This window comes from Vulpes vulpes, chromosome 5 (assembly GCF_048418805.1).
Source record: "Vulpes vulpes isolate BD-2025 chromosome 5, VulVul3, whole genome shotgun sequence".
NCBI classification, from domain to species: domain Eukaryota; kingdom Metazoa; phylum Chordata; class Mammalia; order Carnivora; family Canidae; genus Vulpes; species Vulpes vulpes.
In genome coordinates this window covers 2,789,603-2,813,045 of record NC_132784.1, presented here as the reverse complement: position 1 = coordinate 2,813,045, position 23,443 = coordinate 2,789,603, and the positions used below count along the sequence as shown (strand labels likewise).

The following is a 23,443-nucleotide window of genomic DNA, read 5'->3' as shown; positions in this document are numbered from 1 at the left end:
CAACAGAAACGGCTTATATGAGTGACCAGATGTCAAATTTACCAGAAAAAGACTTCAATGCAGCCATCATAAATAAATTCACTGAATGGAAGGGATGTAGGAATGAAGCAGGATGTAGGAGTGAAGAAGGTATGATGATCATGTCAAATTAAGTAGAGAAATCAATAAAGAGGTAGAAACCATAAAAAGACAGGAATGGACATTCCGGAGTTATAAAGCAAATGAAATACTTAAACAATTCACTTAGAAGAGCACACCAGTGGATGTGAACTGGTACAGAAGAGAATCAGTCACGTCAAAGACAGGTGGGCAGAGATGATGCTGAAGAACTGAGAGCAAAAGGAATGAGAATAATAAGCAGGGCGTTGGAGAAATGTGAGAGACCCCAACACATGGGTAATGGGAATGCCAGGAGAAGAGAGAAAGAAGCAATATTCAAAGAAAAAAAATGGTTGAAATGTCTCAAATTTATTGAAAATTGAAAAATAACCTAAATATCCAAGAAACTCCAGGAACTCCAAATATGAGAAGTGCAACGACCTCACAGAATCAGCAGTTGAGCTTTAGGGAGAAACAAAGGAGACCAGAAGACAATGGGACTATAGGGTTCAAAGTGCTTAAAGGAATGTGTAAGATATCTAGTTTCTCTTCCTTCTCACCAGCATTTAGCATAATCAGTATTTCTTGTTTCAGCTATTTCTTTAATGGCTAGTGATGTTCAACATTTTTTTAAAAAATAAATTTTATGGGGGTGCCTGGGAGGCTCAGTTGGTTAAATGTTTGCCTTCAGCTCGGGTCATGATCCCAGGGTTCTGGGATCAAGCCCCATATCCGGCTCCCTGCTCAGAGGGAAGCCTGACTGTTCCTCGCCCTGGGTCCCTATCCCCCATCTTGTGCACATGCACGCCTTTTCTCTCTCTCAAATAAATAAATAAAATATTTAAAAAAATTACGGCCCAGGACCCAATGAGAATACTGTAGTATGTTTTACTTGTTATGTCTCCTTAGGCAACTCTTGGCTTGATGGTTTCTTAGACGGTCCTTGCTTCTGATGACCTGGGCAGTTCTGAAGAGTACTGGTCATTTTGCAGGATGCCTTCTATTTAGATTTGTCTGATGTTTCTCTCAGGATTAGAATGTAGTTATGAGAGGAGACATAGAGGGGAAGTGCCGATGCTATCAGAACCCATGACAGGTATATACTATTTAAAAAAATATTCCAGGGCAGCCTGGGTGGCTCAGCGGTTTAGCGCCACCTTCGGCCCAGGGCGTGATCCTGGAGACCCAGGATCGAGCCCCACGTCGGGCTCACTGCATGGAGTCTGCTTCTCCCTCTGCCTGTATCTCATGAATAAATAAATATTTAAAAAAAAATTCCAGTATAATTAACATACAGAGTTACATAATAGTTTCAGGTGTACAGTATAGTGACTCAACAACTCTGTATATTACTCTGTGCTCATCCTAAGTGCACTCTCAATCCTGTTCATCTATTTCACCACCCCCACCTACCTCCCCTCCGGTAGCCATAAGTTTCATCAGTTTGTCCTTGAACTATAGCTAAGAGTCTGTTTCTTGATTTGTCCCCTCTTTTTGTTTTTAAATTCCACATGACTGAAATCATATGGTGTTTGTCTTTGACTTATTTCACTTCGCATTATACCCTCTAGATTCATCCAAGTTGTTGAAATGGCAAGATTTTATTCATTTTTATGGCTCAGTAATATTCCCGTGTCTGTATATATGTATACATATATACATGTAAATATACATATATGCACTGTGCATGTGTGTGTATATATGTGTACACACACACACACATACACACACATCACATCGTTATCCATTCATCTGTCAGTGGACCCTTGGGCAGCTTCCATAGTTTGGCTATTGTAAATAATGCTGCAAAAACAAAAGGGTGCATATATCTTCTTAAATTAGCGTTTTCATATTCTTTGGGTAAATATCCAGTAGTGGAATTACTGGATCATATGGTAATTCTGTTTTTAACTTTTTAAGGTGCCTCCATACTGTTTTTCAGAGTGGCTGTGCCAGTTTGCATTCCCATCAATAGTGTGTGAGGGTTCCTTTTTCTCTACATCCTTGCCAAATTTGTTTCTTGTGTTTTTGATTTCAGCCATTCTGACAGGTGTGAGGTGGTATTTCATTGTGGTTTTGATTTGCATTTCCCTGATGAGTGATGCTGGGCATCTTGTCATGTGCCTGTTGGCCACCTGGATGTCTTCTTTGGAGAAATGTCTCTTCATGTCTTCTTTCCATTTTTTAATTGGATTTTTAAAAAAGATTTATTCATGAGAGACAGAGAGAGAGAGAGAGAGAGAGAGGCAGAGACACAGGCTGAGGGAGAACCAGGCTCCCTGCAAGGAGTCTGATGGGAGATTCAATCCCGGATCCTGGGATCATGCCCCAGTCCAAAGGCAGACACACAACCACTGAGCCACCCAAGCGTCCCAATTTTTTAACTGGATTATTTACAGTCTATTGTTGGGTTATATAAGTTCTTTATGCATTTAGGATACTAACCCTTTATCAGAGAGGTATCTCCTACCATTCAATAGGCTTTTAGTTTTGTTGATTGTTTCCTTCACTTTGCAGAAGTTTTTATTTTGATAAAGTCCCAAGAATGTCTAGTTTCCAACAAATTAGGAAGCGTGTTATGGCTAATGTCGGAGAAATTACGGACTGTTCTCTGGGATTTTTATGGTTTCAGGTCTGACATTTAGGTCCTTAATCCATTTTGAGTTTACTTTTGTGTATGGTGTAAGAAAGTGGTCCAGTTTCATTCCTTTACACGTGTCCAGTGTTCCCTATACCGTCTTTTTTTTTTTTTTTTTTAAGATTTTATTTATTCATGAGAGACACACAGAGAGAGAGGTAGAGACACAGAGGGAGAAGCAGGCCCAGTGCAGGGAGCCTGACGTGGGACTCGATCCTGGGTCTCCAGGATCACGCCCTGGGCTGAAGGCGGCGCTAAACCGCTGGGCCACCCGGGCTGCCCTTCCCTATACCATCTGTTGAAGGGACTATCTTTCATTTCATGGTATGACTTCAATTTTTAAAAATTTGTTACGAGTTGTTTTGTGGCCTAAAATGATCTATTCGGGAGAATGTTCCATGTGCACTTGAAGAGAATGTGTATTCTGCTGTTTTGGGATGGAACGTTCTGAATATGTTAGATCCACTTCGTCCACTTTGTTATTCAAAGCCGCTGCTTCCTTGTTGAGTTTGTTTGGATTATTTATCCATTGATTTAAGTGGGGTGCTAAAGTCCCCTACTATTATTGTTTTACTATTGACTATATCTTTGATGTTTGTTATTAGCTGCTTTATGTATTTGCATGCTCCCATGTAGGGTGCATGCAATTGTTAGATTTTCTTGTTGGTTCGCTTCCTTTATTATTATATGGTGTACTTCTTTTCTTTGTCTGTTACAGTCTCAGTTTTTTTTTTTTTAAAGATTTTATTTATTTATTTTTTTTACGAGACACACACACACACACACACACACACACACACACACACACACACGCAGGGGGAGAAGCAGGCTCCTCACAGGGAGCCTGATATGTGACTTGATCCCCAAACTGGGATCACGCCCTGAGCTAAAGGCAGATGCTCAATTGCTGAGCCACCCAGGCGTCCCTACAGTCTCAGTTTTATTATTTTATTTGTTTTTAAAGATTTTATTTATTCATGAGAGAGAGAGAGAGAGAGAGAGAGAAAGAAGGGCAGAGACATAGGCAGAGGGAGAGAGACATAGGCAGACATAGGCTCCCTGCATGGAGCCTGATGCGGGACTTGATCCCAGGACTCCAGGATCACGCCCTGAGTGGGAGGCAGGTGCTCAACTGCTGGGCCACCCAGGCGTCCCTACAGTCTATAGGGAATAAATACATACATTCTAGATATGAGCCCTTTATCAGATACATGGTTTGCTAATATTTTCTCCCAGGCAATAGTTTGTCTTTTCATCCTTCTGACAGAGTTTGTCACAAATAAAAAGTTTTTATTAAGTCCAATTTATTTTCCTTTTTCCTTCTGTGGATAATTTTTTGGTGTCATGTCTAGGAACTGTTCACTATGCTCTAGGTCCTGAAGATTTTATTCTAGGTTTTCCTCTAAAAGTTTAATAGTTATACATTTCATATTTAAATCTATTATCCATTTTGAGTTAACTTCTGTATAAAGTATGAGGATTAAGTTAAGGGTCATTGTCTCTCTTTTTTATACACATGTATGTCCAGCACCATTTGTTGAAAAAAGAAGACTCTTTCTTCCACTGATTTTTTTCTTTTTCCATTTGGTCAAAAATCAGTTGAGCATATTCGTGTAGATCTATTTCTGAATTTTCCATTCCAGTCATCTATATGTATATCCCTGGGCAGATACCACCCTGTTTAAGCTACTATAAACTCTATGCTTTAATATCAGAAAAAATGGGATGCCTGGGTGGCTCAGCAGTTGAGCATCTGCCTTTGGCTCAGGTTATGATCCTGGGGTCTGCTATCAAGTCCCACACTGGGCTCCTGCAGAAAGCCTGCTTCTCCCTCTGCCTGTGTCTCTGCCGGTCTCCCTCTCTCTCATGAATAAATAAAATCTTAAAAAAATAATACTATCAGGAAAAATGATTTCTTTTGTTTTTCAAGGTTATTTTAGCTATTCTACTTTCTATACCTTTACATAAAGTTTAGAGTAAGATTTACCTTTCTTTGAGTCTGGCAGAAACTGTATTAAACCTATTGATCAATCCAGGAAAACTTACACCTTTGAGTTTCAGCTCCATAAACATTGCATGTCTCTTCTTTATTCAGATCGCTTTTATCAGCATTTTAATGTTTACAGCAAACACATCCTGTACATGTTTTGCTAAATTTATATCTAAGTATGTCATTTTTAGAGGAACATCTGCAAATGGTATTGTTTTCAATAATAATTTGTGTAAGTTCATTCCAAACACCTAATTTTTGTGTGCTAACATTGTATCCTGTGACCTTCCTGAACTCATTTACTAGTTCCAGGTTTTTTTTTTGTGGAATTCTTGAGAATTTTTTTTTTTTTTGAGAATTTTTTATATAGATAATGGTGTCATTTGCAAACAGAGACAGTTTTATTTATTCCTTTGCAACCCATATAGTCTTTTATCTCTTTCTTGACTTATGGTGTGTCTAGAACTTCCAGAACTAACGTTGAATGACAGTAGTGAGAGAGAGAGGTCTTTTGGCTAATATCAGGTAGAAAGCATTCAGTCATTCACTGTTTTTTTATTTTTTATTTTTTTAAAGATTTTATTTATGAGAGAGAGAGAGAGAAAGAGAGAGAGAGAGAGAGAGGGGCAGAGAGGCAGAAGACACAGGCAGAGGGAGAAGCAGGCTCTGTGCAGGGAGCGCAACATGGGACTTGATCCCGGGTCTCCAGGATCACGCTCTGCGCTGAAGGTGGTTCTCAACTGCTGAGCCACCCGGGCTGCCCAGTCATTCACTGTTTTAAGTATAATGTTAGTTGCAGGTTTGTTGTAGATTTTTTGATCAAACTGAGGAAGTCTTCTTTCTCTGTTTTTGAGAGATTTATCATGTCTCAGAGATGAGACAGGAAAGAACAGTATGTGCAGATGGAGGCAGAAAGCTGGAATGATGGCGCTGCAAGCCAAATAATACCAAGGATTGCTGGCAACCAGCAGAAACTAAAATGAGGCAAGAGAGAGCATGATTCTGCAGACACCCTGATTTTGGGCTTCTGGCCTCCAGAACTCTGTAAGAATAAATCTGTAACTCTAGAGCACTGAGTTTGTGGTACTGTTATGGTAGCCCTAGAACATTAATACAGCTTGTTGATAATGGTGAATCAGTGACTTTCCAATGGTGACCCAGCCTCATGGAGCTGGACCAAACCCCACCCAATCAAAGTATAAAATGCTATTTATACATTGCTGTATTTAATTTGCTAACATTTTGTTAGGAGTTTTTGCACCTATATTCAGGAAGAATATAGATCATTAGTTTTCTATATTTGTACTCTTGTCTGATTTTTGTGTCAGGGAAATACTGGTTTCATAAAGTTAATATGGAAATGCTTCCTCCTATATTTTAGGAGAGATTATAAAGAACTGGAATTGATTCTTCCTTAAAAGTTTAGTAGAATTGGGACTCCTGGGTGGCTCGACAGTTGAGCATCTGCCTTCGACTTGGGGCATGATCCTGGGGTCCCGGGATCGAGTCCCAGATCGGGCTCCCTGCATGGAGCCTGCTTCTCCCTCTGCCTGTCTCTGTGTCTCTCATGAAAAAATAAATATAATCTTAAAAAAAAAAGTTTAGTAGAATTTCCTGATTAAAGTATCTGAAAATATGTATTTCTGTTTAGAAGCTTTAAAACTACAGGTTTAATTTATTCATTGGTTATAGGACTAACCAGATTGTGTATTTGCTTCTGGTTGAGTTTTGGTAGTTTGTGTTTTCAAGTAATTAGTCCACTTCATCCAAGTGTGTTTTATTTTCTGAGCATAAACTTGTTCAGTGTTTTCTTATACTTTTTTAAAAGGTTGCCCAATCTCTAGTAATGTCCTGTTCCATTCTTGATAGTCATGACTTGTATCTTTCATCTTTTTCAGTTTTGCTACTGACATTTTTTTTTTCAAAGAACCAACTTTTTGTTTCATTCATTTTATCATTTTCCTGTTTTCAATTTCATTGATTTCTCCTATCTTTACTACCTTCTTTGTTGCACTTGGCTTAAGTTTACTTTGTTCTTTTTCTTTCCTTTTTTTTTTTCTTTTTACTTTTTTGAGATAAGAACTTTGATGTAAGCATTTAATGCTATAGACTTCCCTGTTGGTACTTCTTTAGTGTCCTCCCTCCTACGTGTTCTGATATGTATTTATTTTCATTCAGTTTTATGTATTTTAAAATTTTTTCTTGAGATGCCCTTTTTGAGCAATTAAAGTTTTGAGATAGAGATTGCCCAAATGGAGGGCGGGGGGGGGGAGGGCAGAGAGAGGGAGAAGTAGACTTCCTGCTGAGCTGGGAGACGGACGACACAGGGCTCTATCCCCGTACCCTTAGATCATGACCTGAGCCAAAGGCAGATGCTTAACCTACTGAGCCACTGAGGCGTCCCTTGACCAATTATTTGGAAGTGTGTTATTTAGGAGTGGCCTGTGTGGTGCAGTCAATTAAGCATCTGACTCTTGGTTTTGGCTCAGGTTGTGATCTCAGGGTTGTGAGACGAGTCCCGTGCTGCACTCCACGTTGATCCTTCTCCCTCTGCCCTGCCACCTCCAATACATAAATAAATCTTTAAAAAAGAAAAAAAAAAGAAAAAAAAAAAGCATGTTGTTTAATTTCCATGGTTTGGAGGAGTTTCTGTTCTGTTACTGGAGAACTATTACTAGAAACTAGGAGTTTCTAGTTTGATTCCATTATGGTCAATGCAGATACCCTGTATGATTTCGATTCTCTTAAATTTGTTGAAGTTTATTTTATGATCCAGGATATGGTTTATGTTTTGTAGGCACCTGACACAATGTGTATTCTTTTGCTGTTAGAGTGTTCTATAAAGGCCTGTTAGATGTTGTTGGTTTTAGGTGTGTATTCCTTGTTATTTTCTGTCACGTAGTTTTACTAGTTGCTGAGAGGTATGATGTTGAAGTTTTAACCAGCACTGTTCACTTGCCTAGTTCTTTCAGCTGTCCTATTCCTGCTTTCATATACTCTGAAGCTCTTCATTTCTGTTGCCTGTACATTTTAACACTATGCAATGTCCTTCTTTGTCTCTAGTAATTTTCTTTCCTCTGAAGTCTACCTTATTTGACATTAACATAGCCACTCTTGCTTTATTTTTGCATTGTATTTATCATTTCCATCCTGCTACTGTCAATCTACTTATGTCATTGAATCTAAAGTGAGTTTCTTAAAGACAGAATATAGTTGGATCTTTTCTATCCACCCTGCCAATTGGTGTTTTAATTGTTATGTTCAGACTATTTACATTTAAGGTAATTACTAATATTGTAAGGCTGGCTAAGTCTGTCATGTTATTATTTGCTTTCTGCTTATTTCCTGTGCTTTTTGTCTTGTTTTTCTTTTTTTTCCTTCTTATGAAATTACCTGACCAATTTCAGTATCCCATCTTGATTTATTTATATGAACATGATTTTAAAGCTTGGGCAAAGCAGATCAATAGAGTTTAATAGTCAAGAGATTATTTGGATCAATACTTTCAGCTGTTACATTACCTTTCCTGAGATAGTTTTTGATGAGTGAGTCCCAGGAAGCCGTAATAATATTTCAGTATGGCTTAAAATGTTACCAGGCAATACTTTAAAACACTTCCCTGCTAGGATATGGAATTCTTGTGATGTGAAGAGATGTTTAGTGCCCTATGTCCTGCTTCCATCAAAGATCACCATTCTCTGACTTTTGGAAATCTAGCTTCTTTTCAGAGCTCAGGGTACACTCATGAGGAAGAGTTCCTGGAAGTGCAGTCACCTTTGTACTTCCATTCAGAGACTAAATTGTCAGAATCCTCATCTGCACTCACAGACATTAGACAATACCATCCAACTCTGATTCATCTTGAGGCTTCAGTGAAACCCTCAGAGAAGTTTCCAAGTAGAATTTATGTGAGGGAGTGGGAAATGTGACCAATTCCTTCAAACCGTATACTTCTCTGTGTAATGACTATATCTGAGATAATGAGACTTAATCTCAGTAGGAATATCTGTAGATATTTGCAAAGTACTATCAGCTATTTTTACTATATGTGGCTTTATTAAAATGTAATTCTCAGTAACAACAAACAAAATCATTTACTGAGGGCTTGCCCTGGACTATTTCAAGAGCTTCACATATGTTAAACAAAAGCCCTTCTGTAAAATAAACTTTCTGGGGCTTAGAATGTATGTACATCTGACATTCCTGGGATTAATGTGGACTATGTCAAATAACAATCTAGTACAGCTCTTCTGCAACTACTCTGGGAGCTAAAGAGGTCATCCTGTCACCATCAGGATTTTTTTGAAACTACGAAATTGTAATTCTGTCTATTGTCCTATGATTACATTATAGTCAAGTGAAAGACCAATTTCATCCAACTAACCTTTGACTCGGACATCACTGTATCGCTGAAAGTGGTGGTAAGCAGCTTTCCAGGGGTTCCGATAGTGACGGAGCAAAGTAATGGGAGGTCTTGGACGCACTGGAACATACCTCACACCTTCTTCATCTATTCAGAAGAAAAGAAAAGAAAGATATTAAATAACATATACTGTCAAGAATCCTCAAGTATAACCCCAAGAAGTGATCCCTAAGTGAAATCTAATTATGCAAACAGCCTCAGGATGAACTCCTGACTTAAGTGGGAAAGTTTCACATGACAACAGCTAGCCCAAGCGACCATTACCAATATACTCCTTGGGTGGAGACTTGCGCTTCTCAGCCTTCACCAAAAGACTCTTGGCAGTGGACTTCTCATCATCAGTGCTGTTCGTCTCCATCATATCCCCTTCTTCTGTTGAAATCACATGCTGCTGCTTTCGAGGCTTTTTCCTTGGGGAGGCACCAGGTGGTAGGTCACTTGTAGGCATGGACAGATTGTTAGCCAGCAATGCAAGAGATGGAGACACGGTGCTGGTAGCCAGGGGAGGAACTGCTGTCATAGGAAAAAAAAAGCACATACATGTATGGGAACCCCAAAATAAGAGAAAGCTTCACCTGATTTCCAACTAATAAGAATGGTTAAGAAGTCAGAAAAGAGAACTACCATTTACTGAGTCTTCTTATGAGCCAGGCACTGTGCTAATAAGCATTCTATTTATGGCAAAGGGTGCCAATTGCTAATATACCACAACTGCACCATCCTTAGAATGAGGACTCTCACATTTGCAGATGGGCACATTGCCACTCAGCTGAAAGGCTCTACTGATTTGCCTTTTATTTTTATTTTTTATTTATCTATTCATGAGAGATACAGAGAGAGAGAGAGAGAGAGAGAGAGAAGCAGAGACACAGGCAGAGGGAGAAGCAGGCTCCATGCAGGGAGCCCGACATGGGACCCGACCCTGGGTCTCCAGGCCCTGGGCCGACGGTGGCACTAAACCAATGGGTTGCCCAATGTGCTTCTTTTATAGATAGGTATGGCCATTTAAAAATAGAAGTGTGTTGCAGCATTCTTAAATAAATTTCCTTAAAAAAAGGTGTGACCTTCTATTCCTTGTCTTGTCACCCTGGAACTCAGATATAATAGCTGGAGTTCTAGCAGCTCTCCTGAATCAAAAGCATGAGGGCCAGGCAGTCCGGGTGGCTCAGCGGTTTGGCGCCGCCTTCGGCCCAGGGCATGATCCTGGAGACCTGGGATTGGGTCCCATGTTGGGCTCCCTGCATGGAGCCTGCTTCTCCCTATGCCTGTGTCTCTGCCTCTCTCTCTCTGTGTCTCTCATGAATAAATACATAGGATCTTAAAAAAAAAAAAAAAAAAAAGCATGAGGGCCAAACTAGGGGGCGGGGGTAGGAACTTGGATCCTTAATGATTTTATGGAGTCCACATACTATCCCTGCACTGTCTACCTGGACTGTCTTTGCTATTCTCTGAGCATAGCAGGCATGTTCCTGAGGCCTAGAGTTGTTCTTTTTTACAGATATCTTAATGACTAGCACTTTTTCAATGTTTCTATTCAAAGATCAGTTCCTCAATGAAGCTCTCCCTTTAAAACTTCTTAAAATCGGGATCCCTGGGTGGCACAGCGGTTTGGCGCCTGCCTTTGGCCCAGGGCGCGATCCTGGAGACCCGGGATCGAATCCCACGTCGGGCTCCCGGTGCATGGAGCCTGCTTCTCCCTCTGCCTGTGTCTCTGCCTCTCTCTCTCTCTCTCTCTCTGTGTGTGACTATCATAAATAAATAAAAATTAAAAAAATAAATAAATAAAACTTCTTAAAATCACAGCCCCAGCCCTAACTTTCCCTCATAGAACCATACTTCACTTTGTTGTGCTTCACTTCATTGTACCTTGCAGATACTGCATTTTTCAAAAATTGGAGGTTTGCGGAAACCCTGTATTAATAAGCAAGTCTATCAGCACCATTTTTCCAATAGCATTTGCTCACTTCATGTCTCTATATCACCTTTTGGTAACTCTCAGTATTTCACACTTTTTCATTATTATCATATTGGTTATGGTGGTTGTGATCAGTGATTATGACTCACAGAAAGCTCAGATGATGGTTAGCATTTTTAGCAATAAAATGTTTTTTAAATAAAGTATGTATATTAAGGAAAACAGGAACTATTCAAATCAAGAGAAAAGAACAGTAAAATTGAAAACACTTCATTTCCCCTCCTGAATTATCCATCGTGTCTTTCAATGAAGTGCTAAGGCTAAATATGGGTAAGACAGAAGAATATTTCATGGCATAATAAATGAAAACAAACAGGAGGTTTAATAACTGCAGACACAGCACAACCATGTGTCTTACTGAACAAACAGCATGGGGAATGGAGGCCTTTACACTGAAATGGTAAGAGGGCAATGCCGGCTAATTAGAGAACAAAATGATTTGCCATCCACTTTGACTTTATCTGTATTTCATAAATTTTGTACATTAAATACTATGTTTGTAGTCAGGGGAAGCAACATTTCTCAATAAATTACTTACATATAAAAAAGAAAACTTCCAAAATGATCTGCATTTCACACACTGGAAGTTTGGAGTCAAGAAGAGGCGGCATAGTAGGCAGTGAGTAGTTTTATTTTGCTAATCACATGTAAGTTTATCAAGAGAGTATTTTCAACAATGGAAATCTTGCTTCCCTGTGTAACCGGGCATAAAAATTGGCAGGGAATAAATTGTAAATAATTAGCACTTAGCTATGATCTTATTTTGATCCTTTTTCCTATTTTTAATTTTTTATGCTATAAATGCTTATAATAAGGAAAAAAGTTCAAATAAACATTATACCACAAGGAACTAGAAAAAAAAAGAAATTGGGACACTTGGGTGACTCAGTGGTTGAGCGTCTGCCTTTGGCTCAAGTCGTGATCCCAGGGTCCTGGGATGGAGTTCCACATCGTGCTCCCCGCAGGGAGCCTACTTCTCCTTCTGCCTCTGTGTCTGACTCTGTCTTTGTGTCTCTCATGAATAAATAAATAAATAAAATCTTAAAAAAAAAAAACACCAAAGAAACTTAACTGAAATTTAGTTGGGGAAGGAAATAACAAAGAAAAATGAAAAATAAATAAAATAGAGACCAGAATACATAACACTGAAAGTAATGGCCAGTTTTTTAAAAAAATAAGCAAAAACAAACAAAAAAGCATTGCTTTAGCTACATTAACTAAGGAAAAAAGAAGATTCAAAAACCAAAATGAGAAATAGAAGAGAAAACAATGTAACAGATAACCACAGAGGCTTTATTTCAGGATATTCTTACGGAAATGTTAATCTTTTTAATGATTTTGGTAAGAAATAAAATCAATGCTAAAAGGGCAGCAAAAATGGAAACCAAGTGGTCTTCCTTTCTTAAAATGAATGACAGGCAAATTTACAACAGGCACCAAGGGGTTAGGCTTCATAGTTGGGGGTCATGCAAGAGTCTGGCCCCTGAGGAGAGTCAGGAAAAGAGGAAGCAGGACATGCCAAGGAAGAGGACTCTGTGACTGAACCTACCAGAGACAGGTCTCATGATGTCCATTGGTTCTACTTCTTCTTTAACTTTTATCTCAGGTACCGGAGGGCCCAACACAGAGGACAGACTGCCAGCTACGGCAGCTGATGGTGGAGGGGCAGTCGCAATGGTAGTGACAGGGGGAGTGACGGGGACTGCTCCGGGAATGGTAGAGAGGGCGACAGCTGGCTGTGATGGGGGACTTGCAGCTGCGATCATGGTTGGGATGGTCGATGGAGGTTGCTGAGCTGTGGGAGGGACTGCAATGGTGGGCTGATCATTATTTTGACTGGACACAGTCTCCATGGACACAGTAACGGGAGTGGCCATCGATACGTGGATCTCTGACTTAGGTTTGGCACTGAAACACAAAAGCAAAGATAATGTAGCAAACATCTCAGAGGATGAGCATCAGATCTTTTTGTACTAGGTGTAGCACAACTTAGACTTTATTACTTGGTTCTAGAAATTGAATTTCTAAGGTAAGCTTTAAAAAAAATTCAAGTTTTAGAAATATCCTCTCCTTGTCTCACCCCCACCAAATTTAATAATAAATAAAATTAACTTAGAAAATAACATCTTAAAGAAATCACTCAAAGTCACATCATCAAAAGGCAAATAATTTTCACCCTGGTAGTGTTTTTTCTTCCAGAATTCCTTAATGCATATATTGTCTTAGGAAATTCCTTTTTTAAAAAAAATCACAATCGTACTTCTACTTTGTATGTAGTTTCTCATAAACCTATTTCTTATAGAAGAGGAAACTTAAATACATGGCAAAGATCCAAAAGAATATAAACTGAAAATAATTTTTCTCCACTTCACACACCCAGCCCTCTACCCAGAGGCATCACTCTTACAACTTTCCAGTTTATTTTACCAGAATACTCCAGGCATCTAAAGTAGCTACATATTTAATGTTTAAAACTGTATATCCTTTTTTTCCAGTTTTAGAAGTACCCACTCTTTATTACAAATTCTTTTTAAACATTATTTTAAAAAGTATTTAAAATATTCCCTCCACATTTTTTTAATAGATTTTATTTATTTATTCATGAGAGACACAGAGAGAGGTGGGGAGGGGGCAGAGACACAGGCAGAGGGAGATACAGGCTTCATGCAGGGAGCCCGATATGGGACTCGATCCCAGGACTCCAGGATCACGCCCCGGGCCAACGGTAGGCACCAAACCGCTGAGCCACCCAGGGAGCCCTCCCTCCACATTTTTTAAGGATTTTGTTTTTGTGGTACCAGTGGCTCAGTCAGTTAAGCATCAGACTCTTGTTTCCAGCTCAGGTCATGATCTCATGGGTCTTGAGACTGGGCCTATTAGTTGGGAATCTGCGCTCAGCAGAAAATCTGCTGAAAGATTCTCCACCTCTGCTCCTCCCCCCACTTCACACCTGCCCACATGTGTGCTCTCTCTCTCAAATACATTTTTTTAAAAAAGATTTTATTTATTAGAGAGAGCACGCAAGAGATGAGTGGAGAAGGGGGCAGAGGGAGAAGGAGACTCCTCACTGAGCAGAGAGCCCCACATGGGGATGGATCCCAGGACCCTGAGAGATCATGAACAGAGCTGAATGCAGCCACCCAACTGACTGTGTAAAGGCTTACCTACTTATAGTACTAGTAATGAAAATTCAGGATAGGAAAAGCTGTACAAAAGAGTACCGCTTAAGTTCAAGGCCAAAAACAATTGTATTTCCATAGGCAAAAAATTCAACACCAAACCAAACTTTATACCATACACAAAAATGAATTCAATGTGGGTCATAAATCTGAATGTAAGATGTAAAGCTATAAAAGTTTTATACAAAATACAAAAAAACCCTAGGATTATATATGTTATATAAACCCTATATCTTAGACATGATACCAAAAGCATAATCTAAAAGAAAAAAAAACAATAAATTGTGTTTTATTAAAGACTTTGTTTTGCTAAAGAGCACTTTAAGAGGTTGGAAAGACAAGCCAGATTGAAAAAAATTTTTGTGAAACACATTATGTTAATTCCACTATGTGAGGTACCCACAGTAGCCAAATTTATTGAAAAAGAAAGAATAGTGGCTCTCAGGGGGTAGGGCTGGGGAAAATGGGAGTGGTTGAATAATGGGTACTGAATTGCAGTTCTGCAAGATCAAAAAGATCTGGAGATGGTTGTATAACAGTGAGAATATGCATAACACCAAAGAAATGTACATGTAAAAATGGTTAAGACAAACATACAAACCAAAACATGTATCTATGATAAAAGAATTATATTCACAATTAATAAAGAAGTCTGTAAACTTAATACTAGGAAAACAGAATCTCATCAGAAAATGGGCAGGAAATATGAATGATAAACAGACACTTCACTAAAGAAATATCCAGGAGGCAAACAGGCATCTGAAAAGATGTTCAATACCATTAGTAGAGACGTACAAATTAAAGTCTAGATGATATGTCACCATATCTCTATCAGAATGGTAAAAATAGAATTTAAGACCTTTATAATGGCAAGCACAGAAAAAGATGTAGAGCAACTCGATCAACAACAACAAAAAAACTTCTAGCACTAATAAATGAGTTTAACAAGGTTTTAGGACAGAAGGATCTCACATGCTGCAGGTGGGAATTTAAAATCATCCACTTCTGCAAGAACATTTTAGAAGTTTCTTATAAAATGAAAAATACATGTAACTTAGCAACTGCACTCTCAGGATTTTTATACCAGAGAAATGAAAATATATGTCCATCAACAAAATTTTACATGACTATTCACAGCAGCTTTATTTGTAATAACCCCAAACGAGAAACAACCCCCATGAACTTCAATAAACAAATGGATAAACAATCTGGTACATATATGTGATGTAACATCACTTGCTCTAAAATGAACTATTGATACACGCTATAATTTGGATGGATCTCAAAAGTACTATGTTGGGTGAAAATAAGCCAGCATCATCAGGTTATTGTACGAGAAATACACACACACACACATATATATATTTGTGATTTATGAGATTCCATTTACATAAAACTCTCAAAATGAAATAATTCTAGTGGTGCAAAGCTAAGTGGCAAGCTGTTAGGTTTGGGGGAAGGTATGATTGCAAATAAGGGGATGTCTTTTGGCAACAAAACCAATTCACATTCTGATTATGATAATGGTTACATAAATCTATTCATGGGTGGAATTTCAAAGTAGTACACACCAATGGAAAAAAACTGGTGACATTTTATTAACATTTATAGTCAACAGCATTGTACTAATGCCAATTTTTTTTTAAGATTGTACTTATGTACTCGAGAGTGAGAAAGAACACGAACAGGGGGAGGGGCAGAGGGAGAAGCTAACTCCCTGCTGAGCAGCCAGCCCAACTTGGGCGAGGCTCGATCCCAGTACCCTGGGGATTATGACCTGAGCTGAAGGCAGACGCCCAACCAACTGAGCCACCCAGGTGCCCCTCTTTTTATTTCTGAGAGAGAGTGTGTGCACAAACACATAAGCAGGGTGAGGGGAGAGGGAGAGGGAGAAGCAGACTCCTGGCTGGACTCTATCCCAGGACTCTGGTATCATGACCTGAGCCCAAGGCACACACTTAACCAACTGAAACACCCAAGTGCCCAATTTTTTCATTTTGAAAAAGTACAAGGCTTATATGAGATGTAATCACTGGAGGGAGCTGGGTGAAGTGTACACAGGAACTTTCTGTATTATTTTTATAACTTCTACAAATCTTAAATTATTTCAAAATAATGGGGGTAGGGCACAGGTAAGGATTATTCTGGGATTAAAAAGAATTAAAAGATAAAGCATCCAGGAACAACAGCAAAAGTGTGGGAGTAAAGATCTCTGAAAATTCTTTCATAAAAACAAAAAACTGATAAAAAATACCAGAAACAATGTTTTCAGAACTCTGGAAATTAACAATTAAGCAAAATTATTCAAGAAAATCAGCTGAACCTTAGACCAATAAATTCTTGCCCAATTTCTGTTCCTTTATCTCTAATCATGGTATGCTTGCAAACCAACAGTTAATGCTCACAGTGAAAACCAGCAACCTGGCAGGTACCAGAGTGGTTAGAGTCCCTTCAAACCCTCTTTACCAGATAACTATAATTATATAACCTTTCTGGTTGCTCCATTTACAAGACTGTCTTATTTGACCTTGTCTGTTCAGTGTAAACAGCTTTTTCCTTACAGTTTGCTGGTAAAAATTAGACATAACTGATCAGTTTCCCAAATGACGGACAGGATGGTAACAGGCAGGGCAAACAATAAGCTACCCAGGCTGCCCCACTGAGCCATCCAGGCTGCCCAACTATCCAAAAAGCTTTAAAAGAAAAGTTGGAGAATGAAATGTCCACAGGGGCTTTGAGAAGCTCCAACGTATTTCTGATAATTTAGGAAACAACATATACGTGTAGGACTGTGTGCATACCCTAGATAGTGCTTATGCTGAGGAAAGAACTGAGAAGGACTCAAGTTCTCACTGTGACTGAGTGTCAGGCTCTGCGCAAGCAGGAAGAAGACAAGAAGACAGAGATGTAAAACTGCCTGCCTCGGGGTTGATGGGCCAATCCCAAGACACACACAGAGGCCTCTGGCAAAGAGGGGAGACTTACTGGTTCCAGACATTCAAGGAAATCTATTCAGTCATTAGCTGACCACAAAGCTAACACAGTAAAGAATTCAGTGGTCATGCTAGACAAAGGTATCAATTTTAAAGAATTATTGAAGTAAAACTCCCTAAACAAATAACCACAACTACAACAAGCAGCAACAAGAAACCCTGAGGAGTGGGAATCTAATTTCCAGAGTTGCCACATTATATTGTTTAAAATGTCCAGTTTTCAACAATAATTCCTAGGTATGTAAAGAAATAATGTATTATTCAAACACAGGGGAAAAAAGCAAGCAATAAAATTGTCACTGAGGATACAGAGATATTAGACTTACTGGTCGAGGAATGTAAGTTAGCTATTTTAAATATGTTCAAAGAACTAAAGGAGATCATGGCTTAAGAGCAACATAAAAATAGTATGTAAGCAAACATTAATAAAGAGACAGAGATTATAAAAAAAGACCAAAAAGAAATTCTGCAGTTGAACAGTATAAGAGCTGAAAGGAAAAAAAACCCTAACAGGGCTCATAAGTATATTTCAGGGGCGCCTGGCTGCCTAAGTCAGTAAAGCATGCAACTCTTGATCTTCGAGTGTTAAGTGTGAGCTCCATGCTGAGTACAGAGATTTAAAAAAATATATGGTAGTTAAAAAAAAAAAAAGCGTATTTCAGCAGCCATTAGAAAGAATCAATAAACTCAAGTATAGGTCAACTGAGATTATCCAGTCTGAGAAACTAAAAAAAAAAAAACAGATGGGGTAGGTACACAGGCAGAAAAATAAATAGAACTCAGAGATCTTTGGGACAGCAGTAAGTGTACCAACATACACATAATGGGAGTCCCAGAAACTAAGGAAAAAAAGGGGCAGAAAGAATGTCTGAAGAAAGTGGCCAAAAATCCCCTCAATTTGATGATAACCTTCCATCTATCTAAATGTTGAACCAACTCAAGTAGGAAAAACTGAAAGAACCCACACCTAGATACATAAGTAAATTGTCAAAATGCACAAGAAAGTAAAACTCTCTAACTTAATTACACCAGAAAGGTAATATATAGCAAAATATTAAGAATTAAAAAAAAAATTACTCATGAGAGAGACAGAGAGAGATAGAGAGAGGCAGAGACACAGGCAGAGGGAGAAGCAGGCTCCATGCAGGGAGCCTGACGTGGGACTTGATTCTGGGTCTCCAGGATCAGGCCCTGGGCTGAAGGCAGTGCTAAACTGCTGAGCCACCTGGGCTGCCCATTAAGAATAAATCTAGTTAGGGATCCCTGGGTGGCACAGCGGTTTGGTGCCTGCCTTTGGCCTAGGGCGCGATCCTGGAGACCCGGGATCGAATCCCACGTCGGGCTCCCGGTGCATGGAGCCTGCTTCTCCCTCTGCCTGTGTCTCTGCCTCTCTCTCTGTCTCTCTCTTTGTGTGACTATCATAAATAAATAAAAATTAAAAAAAAAAAGAATAAATCAGTTGAATAACACTGTTTTCTCTATTTTGCTCATTTACAGATTTTCATATTAAGAACTTCAAAAGAGAATTTTTAAAAAAAGATTTTATTTATTTATTAAAAGACGAGAGAGAGAGAGAGAGAGAAGCAGAGACACAGGCAGAGGGAAAAGCAGGCTCCCATAGGGAGCCTGATGCAGAACTCAATCCCGGATCCCGGGATCATGCCTTGAGCCAAAGGCAGATGCTCAACCACTGAGCCACCCAGGTGTCCCTTCAAAAGAGAATGTTATAAGATAAAGTTGAAGATATCACCTACAAAGAAAAAAGAGATTTTTAAAAATTAATTGAGAGAGCAAGTGCACGTGCACAAAAGGAAGAGGGGCAGAGGGAGGGAGAGTGAGAGAGACTCTGAGGCAGACTCTGTGCTGAGCCTGATGTGGGGCTCAATCTCATGACCCTGAGATCCTGATCTGAGCAGAAATCAAGAGTTGGATGCTTAATGGACTGAGCCACCCAGGTGCCCTGGAAAAGAGATTTTCAATTTAAACTTCTCCTAGCCATTGTATTATTTAAGAATGCAGGTAGGAATTTTGTTTATGGAAAGATGGCATAGACCTATTTTTTCCTGTTCTTCCTGCTAAGTATAGCTAAAAATTGTATTACACATAAAACAAACAAAACACATGTTGAAAGATGAAGACAGACTGGCTAGGAACCTCAGAACTAAAGTAATGACACAGCAGTCATTTCTTTGGGTTTTTTGCCTCATGTGTTCCAGACTGGGTCCTGGAGAGCCACAATATGGAAATGTCAAAGAGCACAGACAAAAGTCTTAAAAGTCTGCTCAAAGAACCAAGACAGGAGCAGCTCAGCAAGATGGGAAACTTTCAGACAGTAACTGCTCTACCCCAGTAAAATACCACAGAAACAAGTGTGGTCTCATCTCCATTCTCTCTTGCAAATCCTGTGGAGATCCCAGATTTCCACACTTGTCAGGCTATAATGAGTACCCCAATCCTCTCTGTACCATCTCACCACTGAAGTGGTGTCAGAAGAGGCCAAGTAGGGAATCTGGACTTCAATCTCCTACCTGGCAGTAAGGTGGCAATGTCTTTCTCTTCCTCAGCTGGGGTGATCTGAGAGGAGAACTGATAAAACATTAAGCTATCAATAAATTTCCGGGTCGTATAGGACCATACATGTTCAGATACAAATGGAAAAACACTCATTTAATCAAGAGTCAGGAAAATCACAACTTGAGTAGGAGATGAATGATGAAGGTATTATATAAGGACAGATATCAGAAAAATGTTTCAACAAGCAATGACAGATTCACTTGAAATAAAGGGGAAAAAAATCTCAGCAAAGAAATCAAAGTTGTAAAACAAAATCAAATGTAAATTATAGAACTGAAAAATACAATAACTGACCAAATAAACTCACTGGATATTGTCAATACTAGAATGCAGATAGAATCAGTGGGGTTGAGAACAGATCAATATAATTTACCCCATCTCAACAACACAGAGAAAGTAGACTTAAGAGTGAGTGCACTGCACACTGTTAGAGCTTGGGGTTGAGGCTGCTGGCTGGTCTACGAACTCAAAAGCGTAGGTAGTGTGCTACGTGAGGGTTAAGTCCTTTGCTAACACCACAAAGGTCTCTGGCTCAATGAGTGGAGTTTGATGGTAATTCTTGCTACCAGTAAAGATTGAGGCAGAATAAAGCCATTTTCTGATGTGCAAAAAACCCTCTGATGTCTTAAGTACTCCTCCTCTGCCACAAAAGAGATGCTCTAACAAATCAGAGTAAACCAAGGAAAAGAAATGTACAGTTGCCAGGGATGAGTTGAAGGGGACTCAGAGCATGATGGACAAAGAAAACACCAGGGAGAATAGCTAGGCACCAAGTCCAGAGAGCAACCAGCGCAGACTGGAGGAAGCAGAGGCAAGGCTTCAAGGAGGGAGGGATATAATCGAAAAAAAAATGGAACTGACAGATCTGCCTGTATTTGGAGGATTTCTCCAGGTTTGGTGGAGAGTCTGAGGATGTATTAGTGACTGACAGAAAAAAAAACTAAGCATACATAAGTAATAGCCTTATAGTACTATGTGCCTTCTTTTGAAATTCAATTTTTAAATTTATTTTAACAGTTTTTGGATTTATTTTCTACATCTATTTTCTAATATTTAAATTTTCCTTAATTTTTTTTGAATTGGTAATACATTCACGTTTTTAAAAATGTACTGAGAACTTTCCCTCCCTCCTTTAATTCCCTCATCTCCCCACACCACTCGACTTCAGTATTTCATTGAATCTAAGCTGCCAGTAATTGTACATCAAATTGCGTGCCACTTAAAAATAATATAAATAATATTAACGTGTCCTCAATTTTAAATAACCTATTTGTTTCTGAGATGCTGACATGTATGTTTGATCTTATTTGTCTCATAGTATGTTCTATATGGTTTTTGTTTTATCTTTGCTTCCTTTTTAAAATTTTGCTCACTTTTTCCATTTCTATCTTCTATGTCTATACTGTTTTCTATTTGAATTTGACCTTCATTCTGTGGTTTCTTCTGGATCTTTACTGAGTTCTGTTCCTTCACATGTCATCTGTTTTATGTCCTGTCATTTAGTCTTGGGAATCTGCATTTTATTTTTGTGTGTTTTCCTCTACTAAGGTGGTACTGACTTAAGTAATTTAAATTCATAGTCAGATTTTTAAAAATAAGCTTCATCTGTCCTGCTTTTCTGGTAAGTGTTCTTACTGAACAAATGAGTATATTTTGTTGCCCTTCTCCTACTTTTTAATTTTAGTTATCTGCACATGAATATTCTTTTATTACTCATCAGTGAATGAGTTGGGCTATTCCTAAAAACAGCAATTTACATGAGATTCCTTTCACTTGGGCGTGGGAGGGTGGGGGGACTGCTCTGATTTCAGCTAGTTATTTTTCACAGTCCAAATGCTCTCTTTAGGTGCCACAGAAACAGACTGCCAATTCCAAGTAAGGCCAGGTGGATGCCTCCCTGCGCAGGGCCCTACCTCAACAATCTACCCTGGAACTATACTCAGTCCAAGAAAGACTCTGCATATAGCCCCTCCTCACCCAAGTTACTGCATATATTGCTGCTTTCAAGGAATACACTTTTGTACTTCACAGAGTGCTCTTCACCTGGAGGAATTTTTTTCTCCCTATGACTTTAAAAGTAACTCCAGTGCTAGCTACTTAAAAAAACAAAAACAAAAACAAAAAAACAACTCTTTAAATAATGAAAGGTAATGTATTAAGTTTGTAAGATTTAGTATCTAAATTTGGGAACAATGTGGGGGAAATGAGAACACAGTTCATGACGATATAAACAGGTACTGTGATTGGAAATTGCATTTAAACTCTACATGTAATTTAGCCCAGTAATGCTACTTCCAGAAATATATTCCAAAATGTTTTCAAAGGGGTTCAATGATAAACAAAAATATTTATTGCATTACTTATTACAGTAGTAAATGGAAATAACTTTAGCGTTCATTAATGGAGGACTAATTGTAGCATCAACACGTCTGAGAATATCGCACAGTATAGGAATAGTCTCCTTTTCTAAGTTTTTCATTTTCCCAATCTCCTAAGATGACATGTCCTAACGTATGATCTTCATGCCACCTCTATTCTCAACTTATACTATCAACAGACTTTCCTCCACTCTTTTTTTTAAGATTGATTGATTGATTTATGAGAGAGAGAGAGAGACAGACAGACAGACAGAGAGAGAGGCAGAGACATAGGCAGAGAGAGAAGCAGGCTCCTTGTGTGGAGTCTGATGCGGGACTCAATCCCCAGACCCAGGATCATGCCCTGAGCCAAAGGCAGATGTTCAACCACTGAGCCACCCAGGCGTCCTTTTCCTCCACTCTCATGATGCTAAAAAACATATATCTGCTTATAATTCCCAGAACTTAATCATCACCATAGATCTCCATCTTCAATTCTTGAAATGGATCTACTTCAGAATTTTTTATCCAGCTATAGACTTGACATCTCCACTTGGCTGTGTCTAACCACATGAAGATCTCAAAATTTGAAAATATTTAAAACTAAACTCTTAGATTTTTTTCCCTTGTTATTCCCATAGGCTTCCTTACTTCCTATCTGTAGTTGCTTATGCAAAACCTCTTAGCCACTCATTGCCTTCCTCCCCTTCTATCTGTAAATTCTGTCAACTGTACTTTCAATACATATCCAGAATCTGAACTTTTTTTAAAAAAAATATTTATTTATTTGTGAAAGAGAGAGTTCTGTGCACACAGAAGAAGAGGGAGAAGCAGACTCCTTGCTGAGCAGGGAAACCGATGCGGGGCTCTATCCCAGGACCCTGAGATCATGACCTGAGCCAAAGGCAGATGCTTAACCGCCTGAGCCACCCAGGTGTCCCCTGAACTCTTTTTAAGACTTTTACTACCTCCATTCTGGTCCAAGCTGCTATGATAGTTTAAGGTTCCATCATCTCTCACTTGGTATCCCTGCTTCCACTTTTGCTTTCTTGCAGTTTATTCCCAGCATGAAGCCAGAGCAATCCTTTTAAAAGTCAAATCATGTCACTTCTATGGCTTAGCCTCTGATGGCTCTCAGTCTCACTCAGAATAAAATCCAAAGGATTCTGAATGGCCCACAAAGCCCTACATCATCTGGCCCTCAGTTATATCTCT

At 39.0% G+C, this 23,443-nt stretch overlaps 1 protein-coding gene and 1 non-coding gene across 9 annotated transcripts in view; one reads left to right on the top strand and one right to left on the bottom strand.

The window, feature by feature from the left end:
- Positions 1 to 23,443, bottom strand: part of SAP130 (Sin3A associated protein 130) — an 83,634-nt gene that overhangs the window by 5,742 nt on the left and 54,449 nt on the right. For all 8 annotated transcript variants that reach the window (XM_026015676.2, XM_072757485.1, XM_072757486.1 and 5 more), the window contains 3 exons: positions 12,675 to 13,033; positions 9,415 to 9,663; positions 9,112 to 9,237 (listed from right to left, as the gene is read on the bottom strand). In XM_026015676.2, the coding sequence (XP_025871461.1) occupies positions 9,112 to 9,237; positions 9,415 to 9,663; positions 12,675 to 13,033 (734 nt within the window). The remainder of the gene's footprint in view (positions 1 to 9,111; positions 9,238 to 9,414; positions 9,664 to 12,674; positions 13,034 to 23,443) is intronic.
- Positions 20,288 to 20,441, top strand: LOC112932752 (small nucleolar RNA SNORA62/SNORA6 family). Its single transcript, XR_003237548.1, has one exon. It is a non-coding gene; the product is annotated as a small nucleolar RNA SNORA62/SNORA6 family (small nucleolar RNA).